A 12,271-nucleotide genomic window follows, 5' to 3' on the forward strand; every position below is an offset into this window, starting at 1 on the left:
TCATCATGACTGTATCATAATTTGTCCACACGTATCCCACATCTGCATGCACATATGAGATAGTTTACAGCACCCAAAAAATGTGTCAGGGCACAACAGAAACACATCCACCCTCCAAACCTGCGACATTTCACAGATATCAGGCAACTGAATGAAAATAGGTCATTAGCAAATATTGATTGTCTTAGTTCATCATTAGAATTATTATACATACACAGGAGCAGCAGGGAATTAGTGCGTTAGGTAGCAGCGCTATGTGTGACTTATGGCTGATTAATCAATCAATTCAATCAATCAATCAATTTTATTTATAAAGCCCAATATCACAAATCACAATTTGCCTCACAGGGCTTTACAGCATACGACATCCCTCTGTCCTTAAGACCCTCACAGCTGATCAGGAAAAACTCCCCAAAAAACCCTTTAACGGGGAAAAAACGGTAGAAACCTCAGGAAGAGCAACTGAGGAGGGATCCCTCTTCCAGGACGGACAGATGTGCAATAGATGTCGTACAGAACAGATCAGCATGATAAATTAACAGTAATCCACATGACACAATGAGACAGAGAGAGAGAGAGAGAGAGACAAAGACAGAGAGAGAGAGAGAAGCAGGACAGACGGTAATGACAGTAGCTTACAACAACATTAATGACAGTAATAATGTAGTTATAATTCTGGCTGTTGTGGTTAGGGCTGTCAAAATTCCTCAAAAAGGACGTTCGAATATTCCTTCTAAAAATAACTCATAGAATTTTTTTTCCTTCACATTATGTTCGCAAGAGGGCAAACTAATACAAGGAAACATACTTGTATATGTATTAATACAAGGAAACATAACTACTCGTAGATATTTTTATTTCAACATAAACGTCTTTGAAAACATATACATACCTACACATTAAAACACATAAAACAATTATCTATAACATTACATTATAAACGACCACGGACCTCTCGCTCGCCCCCGCTCTCTGACCCATCAGGCCACACTTCTCACGGAAGCGCTGCGAATAGCCTCGAAGCGCGGAGAAGCCAGTTTCCTTTCGGCGCCCATGTTAACCAATTGTGTCATCCACACTGGCTGCGCCGCGCAGCTCCGTGGCCGCTCCCACCTCCCACTCGCAAAGAGGACAGCTGCGGTGGTGTTTTTTTTTTCTCCACAATCGAATATCAGTTTTCACATTCGAAGGTCCTTTTTTTTTTTTTAAATTCTAATTTAGAATATTCGTTGACAGCCCTGGTTGTGGTACAATATGTTGAAAGTATATATTAATATCTGATAGTATACATATGTGACCACACTTTAAGTGGTGGGTGATCGATTTGCCTGACATTGATTGATTTAGTTTCAGCACCGCGGCAGTGGTCAGCTTTAAGACCTAGGCATTAAGAAGACATTGGGGAAACACTCTTATCTTAGCGACCCTTCTTAGCTAAGACGTTCTTAACTGTGCTCTTAAGTCTTAAGATCGATCTTAACTGGGAAACCTGGCCATTATTTTTGTCACTCACTGTTGGTTTAAGTCACTGTATGTTTGGAAAGAACAGTTTATTTGAATTTCTGCCTGCGTGCAGGTTTTTTCATCTGAACATTGTTAAAACAGAGCAGCTAATGTCGCTGTAGTGAGAAGTTAGCAGGATGAGATGCTGTCCAGGCAGCCACGTCAGGTCTTATCTAATAACAGCATTGTTTACATACAGCATGTCTTTTGTCTCTTACCCATTTTTCCTCCATAATTAAAAATATTTCCACACTGCTGAGTAATTCCAGATTTAATACTGATATCCTCATCGTCTTCCTCCTGCTCGCCGTCTGCCTGCTGCTGTTTGATGGTGACACAGAATTTCAAAATAAAGGCGTATCCTAAACATGATGGTTTGGATTGATGTTTTCAGTTTGCATCAATGATACTTTGTGATTGAATATATTGATCCAGATCAATGGATAATCACACACACACACACTATACACATATAGTTTAATAAAAAAAAAATGAAATAAATGCCTTGAGTAAAGTCCTTGAAAATAAAAAGATAGTGCTTGATAAAGCAGGTGAAAGACTTTAAGTTTCATCTTAATCTAATTAATATGTTTTGAGTGATGAGTTGTGTTGTGAATTTAAGTCTTAATATTTAAAATATAGAGGGTAAAAAATAATTTTTGACCATCTCAACTCAGTGTCCACTTCCTCTGATTATTTCAGGAGGAGGAGCAACGGAGCAGTAGCAGCAGCAGTGTTTTCCACACCACCATGGAGGAGCTGAAGAAGGAAAGCCAGGCAGCGCTGGAGAGATCGGCTCAGAAATCCCAACAGATCCAAGATCTGCAGAGAGAGAAGAACCAGCTGGAGGAAGCTATGATGCACAGGTAGACAGGAGGAGTCATCAATACTGTTATCAGTCACGTTTTATTAATATACAACAGAACTGAGCAGCTCATTTACTATCAGTACATTCTTCATATCATCCACACTTCATCCTGCAGTGAGAGCAGGTGTATTGAGCTCAGCGAGGAGTTAGCCAATCAGAAAGCAGCTTTCACCTGTCAGCTCCAGAGCTTGAGGGCGGAGCTTGAGTCTGAGAGCGGAGCTCTACGAGGGAGACTGGAGGAGATGGAGAAATCAGAGGAGGAGAGGAGGAGGAACCAGGAGAGAGAGAAAGAAGGTGAGAAGATGAATCTCAATCCACAAAAATATATTCAGTGGTTTTCTAGTGTTATATCCTGAACATGAATCAAATGACGAGCAGCAGAGCAGAACCAGTGTTCATAATGAATGTTTTTATGTCTGTGTGTGTGTGTGTGTGTGTGTGTGTGTGTGTATGTGTCAGAGCTACATCAAGTAGTGTCGGAGAAGGAGGACCTCATAGAAGAATGTCACAGACAGACGGAGGCTCTGAGAAAAGGTACCTTCATCCTCTTCATCACCTGAAACAGTGGAGGACATTTCATTAATGATCTGATCAGGAGATCAAACTGAACTCTTTGATTCCTCTCCATCAGAGCTGGAGCGTCTGAAGGAGGACCTGCAGAGGAGGGAGGAGGAGAAGGAGAACAGGGAGGCAGAGAAGAGGACAGTGCCAGTGGTGGAGGAGCTTAAGGAGGAGATCCAGAGACTCCAGGAGAGGAGGGAGAGGCAGCAGGAGGAGGAGGACGGGAGGGGCAGGGAGTTTGAGGCTGTGAGGAGAGAGATGGAGAGACTACAAAAACTGAAGGAGGAGAGAGATAACAGCCTGCAGGGAAACAGACAGGTGAGTGTGTTTTATACCTCATGAAACAAACTGTCATAACGTTACCTAAAACACCCTGCAGGTGGGGTGACATCCAATCACAGCACAGGCTGCAACTGTCACTTATTTTAATCATCAATAAATCTGCCAACATCTGTCACAGTCTCCCAAAACACAAGCTGATGTCATCAAATGTCTTTTTTTGACTGTCAGAAATATTTTAATGCACTGAGGTATGAAACAGAAAAACATTTCAGAGACTGAGCTGATAAATAAAACATTAACTGATAATCAACTAATGATCAATAGATTGTTACTGAAACTATCCTGTGTGTGTCTGTGTGCGCGCGTGTGTGAAGAGGTGTGTGCGTGTCCTTCCAGAGCAGGACTTTCAAATGTCTCCTCTGAGGTCCAACATGGCTGACAGGAAGAAGACCCCCAAAACGACAGGAAGGAAGAGAAAGAGCTGCGAGGTGCAGGTAGGTGAAAATGAGGATGTTTTCACAAAGAGTGGATGTTTTTCTATTGTGAGGACATTTTTAGATAAAGTGTGGACATTTTTAAATTAGGTCTTTACATCGTGAGGACGTTTTTATTGTTGGGACTAGTGCTGCACGATTAATCTAATCCCAATCGCGATGTCAGTCTGTGCGATGACATAACCGCATAAAAGGCTGCGATTTGCAATTTAATGTAAATAAATGTTAACATGTGTGCCTGTGAACGTGACTGCCTCTCCAGGTGGGTATTCCATCAACGTAGCTAAGAATATCCAGACTAAGGTGTCATCTTGAAGTTTGACTAAACGCCACCTCCCAATCTAGCTCCAACCCGTTCCATCAAGTGAAATCAGCAGGCTCTAACTGACGCTAATTCAAGCCTCACCTGTTAAGCCTCAACTCATGCACACGCCCAGGGAAAATAAAAAGCCCAAACTAGTCGAGTGCCGAACATGTTGCAAAATGTCAAAAAGCAAAGGAAAGGAGCGAACAGAGGCTTTTTCTACGGTGGAGCAAATGCTCCTTATGGAAGTGTATGAGGACTATAAGGACATGATTAGGAACAAAGGCAATACTGCAGCAGTTAATAAAGCAAGGGAGGTGGTGTGACGGAATATTGCCCACAGGCTAAATGTGTAAGTGACAAAGAAAATGCAGCATGTCAGCATAATATCATGTTCTATAAATCCTGCATCAAAGGGACAAAATATATGTAGATGAGACACCTATTAAATCTAACAGTTCAAGTCTGCCTAATGAAATTCACCACGTGTAAATTAATATTAGTGACAGAATGTTTATCACATTTATCTACTGATTCCTATGTGAAGTTCAGATGATGCATTTAATCAAACTATTTTATGTCAATCATCACATTTATCACATAATTGATTGTAGATTATGACATTTCTGAAATGATCAGTTTATAGGAAATAATCACATGACATTTATCTATTGATTGTAGATAATGACATTTAGCAAATCCATCAGTTCAGTGGAGATGAGGAAAACTATGAAGTGAATGCAGGTGAGAGTGAATCAATTATCTATTTCTCATCATGTGGGAGTCAACTGTAAGCTCTGTCCCTGATTATATCAAAATAAGGAAAACCCCCTTAAATGTATGGCATGTGCTATAGGATGAGGAACAGACAGACCTCAGTGGTGTGTGTCCCATTTGAATGTGGCTGCTTTGTGTCATGGTTAATTCATAAATATAATATGTTAACGTGAACAAATCAAGCCCTTTGCATGATGTATGGTGATGCTAGAAATAATTAAAATGAATAGAAAATACACCTTTTTACCTCTCTGCAAACAGTTGCCTTACTTAGCCTCTCAGCATCACCAACACTACACAGGAATGTACCGCTAGCAAAGAACCTCAGTGCAGTACAGACTGACTGCACAGTGGTCAGAGACTGGCTGCAGCCTGTGACCTTTATAATGTGTGGTTCCAGCAAACTGCATAGATACACTATGCTCTGCCTGTTGAACCGGTACCTCTCCCACAGACAGGAGTCTGTCTGTATCAATGGGCTGGTCCTGTCCTGGAGCTGGTGGTGGTTGGAAGGCCCTCTGGACAATGTGGGCCTCCTCATCAACAGGATCCTCGATGAATTTGCTAGCCAGTTGGAAACACATGTTGATGTACAATCTTTTTTTTAATGCCTCAGTTTCATTTTATTATAGTTTTGTTTTTATTAAATTGATTTTGGTTTTACTGTTGTGTTTTTTTTAATTATCTTATTTTTTATTACATTTTAATTTGTTTTTTAATAGTTAATTTTTTTATTAATTATGTTATATATTTTATGATCTACATATTATTTTATCATTAAATGACAGTTGTGAGTGTGTAAAGCACTGGCAGAACTGTCTTTTAGGTGTCTGTTCTTGTCTATTGAACATTTTTTGATCATAGATGGAGCTAATCCTCACCTTAATCCTGCTACAGACCAGGATTGCCCGGCAGCATAAATTACCATGGTTACTAGGCTGGGATTCAGGTTAACCACCTTGATGGAACAGAGTTGTGGCTCAGTTTGATGGAACAGAAACTGGAGTTTAGCTCGATGTATCAGGCTTAGCCAGAACCGTGGTTTCCATGGTTACCGATGTGAGTCCAATCTTAGCCACTTTGATGGAACAGAACTCTGGCTCCTATTAGCCAGACTTGGCCAGTTAAGCCTGGATTTGCCTTTAGCCTGCTTGATGGAATACCCCCCTGTAGAGTGTTGAGTTTGTTGACATCATGCCCACAAACTATCCTGGTGTGTGCAGTTGGCGTGCAGCAGTGACCAACACAGGCGCTGAAGAAGAGCATGAGCACGACCATGAACAGGCTGAGTTGGTGGTGAAAAAATGTAACATCTATTACACGACCAATCTATATCAGCACTTGAGACAGCACAAGGAAAAGTAGGAAGAGTGCATGCGAGAGAAAGCCGAGCCGTGTAACGTTAAAGACAAAGAGACAACTGAAAGCCGCCAGAGCCTGTTATGCAAACATTTGCAAGCATCACAGGGAAGTCATGGACTCTATAACAGGGCTCAGCAGTGCGAGCGTTTAACTCGCATTTGTGACTAAAAATAGGTGTGTGCGAACTGTAAAAAATATTTAGGGGCACATGTGCGCATAAAAAAAACAGCCGAAGCAGCCTATATTTTTGTCAATAAAAAAATATGATAATCTAACCGCAAATGTTGAAGGAACTCCAGCTGCCTTCCCTTTTCCCTATTCCCCGTGTGACACGGTTATGGGCGGTTTTCCAAGCCACTGTCGGCACAATGAATATAAGTCCCACTGTCGGCTGGGTGGAAATAAGTCAAAGTGTGGTGGAGAAGAGGGACTAGGGATGGTTTTTGCTATGGGCAATGTGGGCGACCGCCCAGGGCGCAATCTATGTGAGGGGAAAAAAACCCAAAAAAACAAAGAAAACTCGCCAGTTTTCTAGACTTCCACTCATACCATACCATACCATACCAACTTTATTTATAAAGCACTTTAAAAACCCAATGGACCAAAGTGCTATACACAATTAAACATAAAGTGCACAATAGGCATAAGACATAAAATATACATAAAACAAAGCAAAATAAAAACAATAAAGATAAAAACATAAAAGTGCAATAAAATAACACAATATAAAACCAATAAAACATTTTAAGGCACAGTACATAAGTAAAATTAGTCAATAAAAAGAGTAATAGCAAATTAAAAGACATCAATTTATGCGGGATCAAAGGCCATGGAGAACAGGTGGGTTTAAGGCGCTTTTTAAAAACATGCAGTGATGGAACTTGTCTGATGTCGAGAGGCAGGTCATTCCATAGTTTTGGTGCTACAACTGAGAAAGCGCGGTCCCCTCTGAGCCTGTTTGCCGTTTTGGGAACTTTCAGGAGCAGCTGGTCAGCTGACCTGAGAGGGCGTGTAGGAGTGTATGGCTCTAGCAGCTCAGAGAGGTATAGTGGGGCGAGGCCGTTAAGAGACTTAAAAACAAATAAAGGAATTTTAAAATAGATCCTAAAACGTATGGGCAGCCAGTGTAATGCAGTTAAAATAGAGGAAATGTGCTCACGTTTGTTTGTGCCACTGCGTGTGGCAGCATTTTGCACCATCTGGAGGCGGGTGACGGCGGATGCGCTAACCCCTATATATAAAGCATTGCAATAGTCTAGCCGACTAGTTACAAAGGCGTGGATTATCATTTCTAAGTGTTGCCTTGAGAGAGGAGGTTTTATTTTTGCTAGCAGCCTCAGTTGAAAGAAACTCGACTTCACAACTGCCCTAATCTGACTGTCAAGATTAAGCCTAGGATCCATTATTACCCCAAGGTTTAGCCGACTAGTTACAAAGGCGTGGATTATCATTTCTAAGTGTTGCCTTGAGAGAAGAGGTTTTATTTTTGCTAGCAGCCTCAGTTGAAAGAAACTCTACTTCACAACTGCCCTAATCTGACTGTCAAGATTAAGCCTAGGATCCATTATTACCCCAAGGTTTTTGATGGTTGGTTTAGTATATTGCGCTAATGCACCCAAGTCAACGGGTGTGGTTCTAACAGTACCATTAAAGACCATCACATCTGTTTTGTTTTCATTAAAGTTTAAAAAGTTTATTGCCATCCAGGCCTTTAAGTTATTAAGACACTTAAAAAGTGGTCCCAAGGAAGGTGCATTTTTCTTTTTAAGGGGCAAGTAAATCTGGCAGTCATCTGCATAGCAATGGAAAGATATACCGTGTTTGCGTAAAATGGACCCCAGTGGGAGCAAATATAGAGGGAATAGAAGAGGGCCTAAGACTGAACCTTGTGGTACCCCACATGGGAGGGACACATGAGAGGACGTGAAGTCACCAGTGTTGACACTGAAGGTTCGGTCTGCTAAGTAGGATCGAAACCACTCCAGTGCTGAACCCCTAATACCCACCCAGTGTTCTAGACGAGATATTAAAATCTTGTGGTCCATTGTTTCAAATGCAGCTGTTAAATCTAAAAGCACAAGAATGACATTGTCACCAGAGTCAGTAGCTTAAAATATGTCGTTAAAAACTCTCAGTAGGGCTGATTCTGTGCTGTGGACATTTTTAAAACCAGATTGGAAGGTTTCAAGAATATTGTGCTTTTCCAGAAATGCCATTAATTGACTATAAACTATTTTCTCAAGGATTTTTGAAAGAAATGGCAGTTTAGAGATAGGCCTGAAGTTTGCAGGGATTGTGGGGTACAAATTCATTAAATAATTTTGCTTGTAAATGTCTATTTGCATCATGTTTATTATGGAAAACACATTATTTGATCAATTTACATTGTGCCCCTTAAGTTCTTTGTGCGCTCCTTACTTTTTCAACTTAGGAGCACATGAGCTCCTTGGGGAAAAAAGTTTGTGTCAAGCCATGCATAACAAATGAAAAATTGAGCAATTTTGCTTGGTTTCGGCCCACTTGACATGCTGCTGTGTTGTGCTATGGCGTGATGGAATTTGTCATTCATGTGACAACGCCTGAACGCTGTGTGTACAGTTCCGTGCTGCGCTGCTGTGTGAGCAGCGCATTTGATTGTGCTCAGTCTGTTGATGGTCATGGACACACTGTCTGTCCATAACAATAACTATGTCAGGTCAGTGATCTCCTGATATAATGTAGGGAAACACTGAATCAAGCAAAAAGACTCATGATACTATTTATTTATTACATTTTATTGTAATTATATTGTAATCGCAATCGCAAATTGCGATATTGTCCACCATAATCGCAATCGCACATTTTTATCAAATCGTGCAGCACTAGCACTCCTACTAGGACATTTTGTGAAGCTAGAGCATTTTTACATGAGGACTTCTTACATTGTGATGACTTTTTAAGTTGTGATGACGTTTTTGTGAGGTGTGGTGTTCTTACATCATGAGGACATTTTTTTCATGAGCTGAGTCGTGTTATCAAAGTGACATTTCATTAGTTTTAAATCAGCAAACTTCTGCTTCTCTGCTAAACGTTTTTGTATCAGTCTTACAGGACATCACACACCTGGTGTGTGTGTGTGTGTGTGTGTGTGTGTGTGTGTTGGGGTGGGTGTGTGTGGGTGTTTGTGTGTGTGTGTGTGTTTCAGGACCTGGTGTTCAGTGAGAACAAGAGAAACAGAGTGAGAGGAAATAATCGAACCACTAAAGAGGTGAGGAACAAATGATGCTTAAAGAAAGAAGACAGACTTCCTGTTATTAAGTATCTGAATATCTATCTACCTGTCTGTCATTCTTTCTGTCAACTTGTCTCTCACCCTTTCTGTCTACCTGTCTCTCATGCTGTTTCTGTCTCTGTCCTGTGGTGAAGGAGAAGAGAGATGGGGCTCTTCAGAAGATCGGAGACTTGATCCACAGCTCTCCCTCCATCCTGGGCAGCAAAGGTCAGTATGACTTTAAATTCATATCAAACTGGTCTGTACTGGTTTGTATAGTGGGGTGAATGCATTATGTTGTGTTCAGTGCTGTGGTTGGTGGTTGTTGCATTCACAACACCAGACAGCAGAGGGCACTGCTCTTCTGTCAGTCAGTGTGGACTGTTCCTCCTCTGAGAGCAGAGGCTCTGTGTGAATTCGTGTTTAATCTGTGAGCTTTATTTGACATTTATTCCTTCATCAAGCTGTATTTAAAGTTTGTCTTCACCCTTTTTTATCGCTGTGTTTTTGCAGCTAAAACCATTATTGGTCTGGTCAGTGGACATTTAGTGGAGGAGGAGACAGTTAACACGGCAACCAAAGCGAAACGAGGACGGAAGAAGCTTTTTAAGATGGATGCCCTGCTGCTCGACTCTCCAGACATGGTGAGGAAGAATGTGTGTTTGTTTGTAGACTTTTGTCTTTTTGAGGACTAATTACAGATTCAGTACTGTAAAGTGATGACGTTTTACTAAAGTTTTCACATTATGAAGACAATTTTAGAAAGTGAGGACATTTTTACCATATGAGGATGTTTTTGTAAAGTTAAGACTTTTTTCACTGTGAGGATGTTTTTGTGAAGTGAGAAGGATATCATTATGAGAACACTGTAGTAACATCAGGGTGTTTTTACAATGTGAGGTTTTTTTGTAATACAAGGACATTTTGGAAAACGGATGTTTTTGAAAAGCGAAAACATTTTACATTATAGTGACATTTTTGTAAAGCGAGGATGATTTTTTGGAGTGAGGACATTTTAAGTTATGAGGACATTTTTGTGATGCAAGGACGGTTTAACAATGTGAAGATGTTATTGTAAAACGAGGACATATTTACATCTTTGTATAGCAAGGACATTTGACATGAGGGTGTTTTTGTATAGAAAGGATGTTTCACATTATAAGGACTTGTTTTAAAAGCTAGGACGTTTTACATCATGAGGATGTGATCGTAAAGTGAGGCGTTTTAGTTTCTGAGGACATTTTTGTCAAAGGGGACATTTTTACATTAAGGCGAGGACTTCTTATGTTATGAGGACGTTGTTGTAAAGTGAGGACTTATGTTATGAAGATGTAAAGCGAGGACTTTTTATGTTATGAGGACGTTGTTGTAAAGCGAGGACTTCTTATGTTAAGACGTAAAGCGAGGACTTTTTATGTTATGAGGACGTTGTAAAGCGTGGACTTATGTTATGAAGTTGTAAAGTGAGGACTTCTTATGTTATGAGGATGTTGTTGTAAAGCGAGGACTTATGTTATGAAGATGTAAAGCGAGGACTTCTTATGTTATGAGGACGTTGTTGTAAAGTGAGGACTTCTTATGTTATGAGGACGTTGTAAAGCGAGGACTTTTTATGTTATGAGGACGTTGTTGTAAAGCAAGGACTTCTTATGTTAAGACGTAAAGCGAGGACTTTTTATGTTATGAGGACGTTGTAAAGCGTGGACTTATGTTATGAAGACGTTGTAAAGTGAGGACTTCTTATGTTATGAGGACGTTGTTGTAAAGCGAGGACTTTTATGAAGATGTAAAGCGAGGACTTCTTATGTTATGAGGACATTGTTGTAAGGTAGAATACACAGGTGTGTTTCTAACGTCCAGTGTTGTTGCTCTGTTTCAGGTGTCAGGCGGCGTGAAGGAGGAGAAGGAGAGTGATCACCTGATAATTAAGAGACAGCTGCGCTCTAAGACCTGCAGGAAGTGACATCATCACCATGTGACAACACTGTGTATTTAAACCTGTAGGGACTCTGAGGAGGAATTTGATTTTAAATACCTGTACATTTTTTTTATTTTAGTGTAAAAAATTTTTTGTTTCTGGGGATGAATAATAAACAGGACAACATTCTACCTTCATGGAAAATAAAAAAATCATTTGCCACCTCCTTCGTCTGATCAAACGCTCGTCTGTCTGCTTCAGTATCTACGGTGGCTGAGAAGGTCCAAACACAGTCTGCATGTACAGGAAACAGGAAACACGAAATACAATTTGTGTCTGGCTCTTCAAAATAAAAGAAAAAATAATCTGTCACATTCATTAAATTTTTTTTTCTGTCATGCCATTTATTTGGCCCGTCCCTCATGTGAGCACATGACAGCACTTTTTACAGAACGTACATGTTCTGGTCTTGCATACCAAACATGGAAAAAGAAAAAGAAACACAGACAATACATAAGTTTATATATATATATAAAACGTAACTATCACATTATCTTGATAAAGCTTTCTCCACATACCTGGCTAATTTATATGTTTCATATGTGAACAGCCAACTCAGTCTTTGTGCATCGTCCATATTCATAAAATCAATGTCCATTCTTATCTTACCAAACAAAACTTCACGCAGTTCACAATACAAACAAGTCGAAAACAAAATGACACATTTTGTGTATCATTTAGACAACACATTGGACAAATCCACCTTTGTTCTTCTACATTAATTTACCGTCCATTTTCCACAGTCCAAATTTGGCACAAATGATGTCCAGGATGTGCTATTTAAGAAAAGTATGATGTCCAGCTGAAAATCCAAGATGACCACCAGTTTTCAAGATGGCTGCCTCATCAAATGCAAAAAAAACCAAAGGTTTTTGCAGTACAACTTGAATGA

General features: G+C 40.2%; 1 protein-coding gene across 1 annotated transcript in view; it reads left to right on the top strand.

The window, feature by feature from the left end:
• Nucleotides 1-11,627, top strand: part of LOC125880473 (kinesin-like protein KIF20B) — a 35,067-nt gene extending 23,440 nt beyond the window's left edge. Inside the window, exons 23-31 of the mRNA XM_049562992.1 lie at nucleotides 2,206-2,369; nucleotides 2,487-2,665; nucleotides 2,831-2,905; nucleotides 3,003-3,250; nucleotides 3,589-3,708; nucleotides 9,336-9,398; nucleotides 9,557-9,629; nucleotides 9,915-10,045; nucleotides 11,281-11,627. Coding sequence (XP_049418949.1) covers nucleotides 2,206-2,369; nucleotides 2,487-2,665; nucleotides 2,831-2,905; nucleotides 3,003-3,250; nucleotides 3,589-3,708; nucleotides 9,336-9,398; nucleotides 9,557-9,629; nucleotides 9,915-10,045; nucleotides 11,281-11,364 — 1,137 coding nt within the window. The 3' untranslated portion in view covers nucleotides 11,365-11,627. The remainder of the gene's footprint in view (nucleotides 1-2,205; nucleotides 2,370-2,486; nucleotides 2,666-2,830; nucleotides 2,906-3,002; nucleotides 3,251-3,588; nucleotides 3,709-9,335; nucleotides 9,399-9,556; nucleotides 9,630-9,914; nucleotides 10,046-11,280) is intronic.
• Nucleotides 11,628-12,271: the final 644 nt, after the last annotated feature.

The sequence above is a fragment of the Epinephelus fuscoguttatus genome, linkage group LG20 (assembly GCF_011397635.1).
Source record: "Epinephelus fuscoguttatus linkage group LG20, E.fuscoguttatus.final_Chr_v1".
Classification (NCBI taxonomy): Eukaryota; Metazoa; Chordata; class Actinopteri; order Perciformes; family Serranidae; genus Epinephelus; species Epinephelus fuscoguttatus.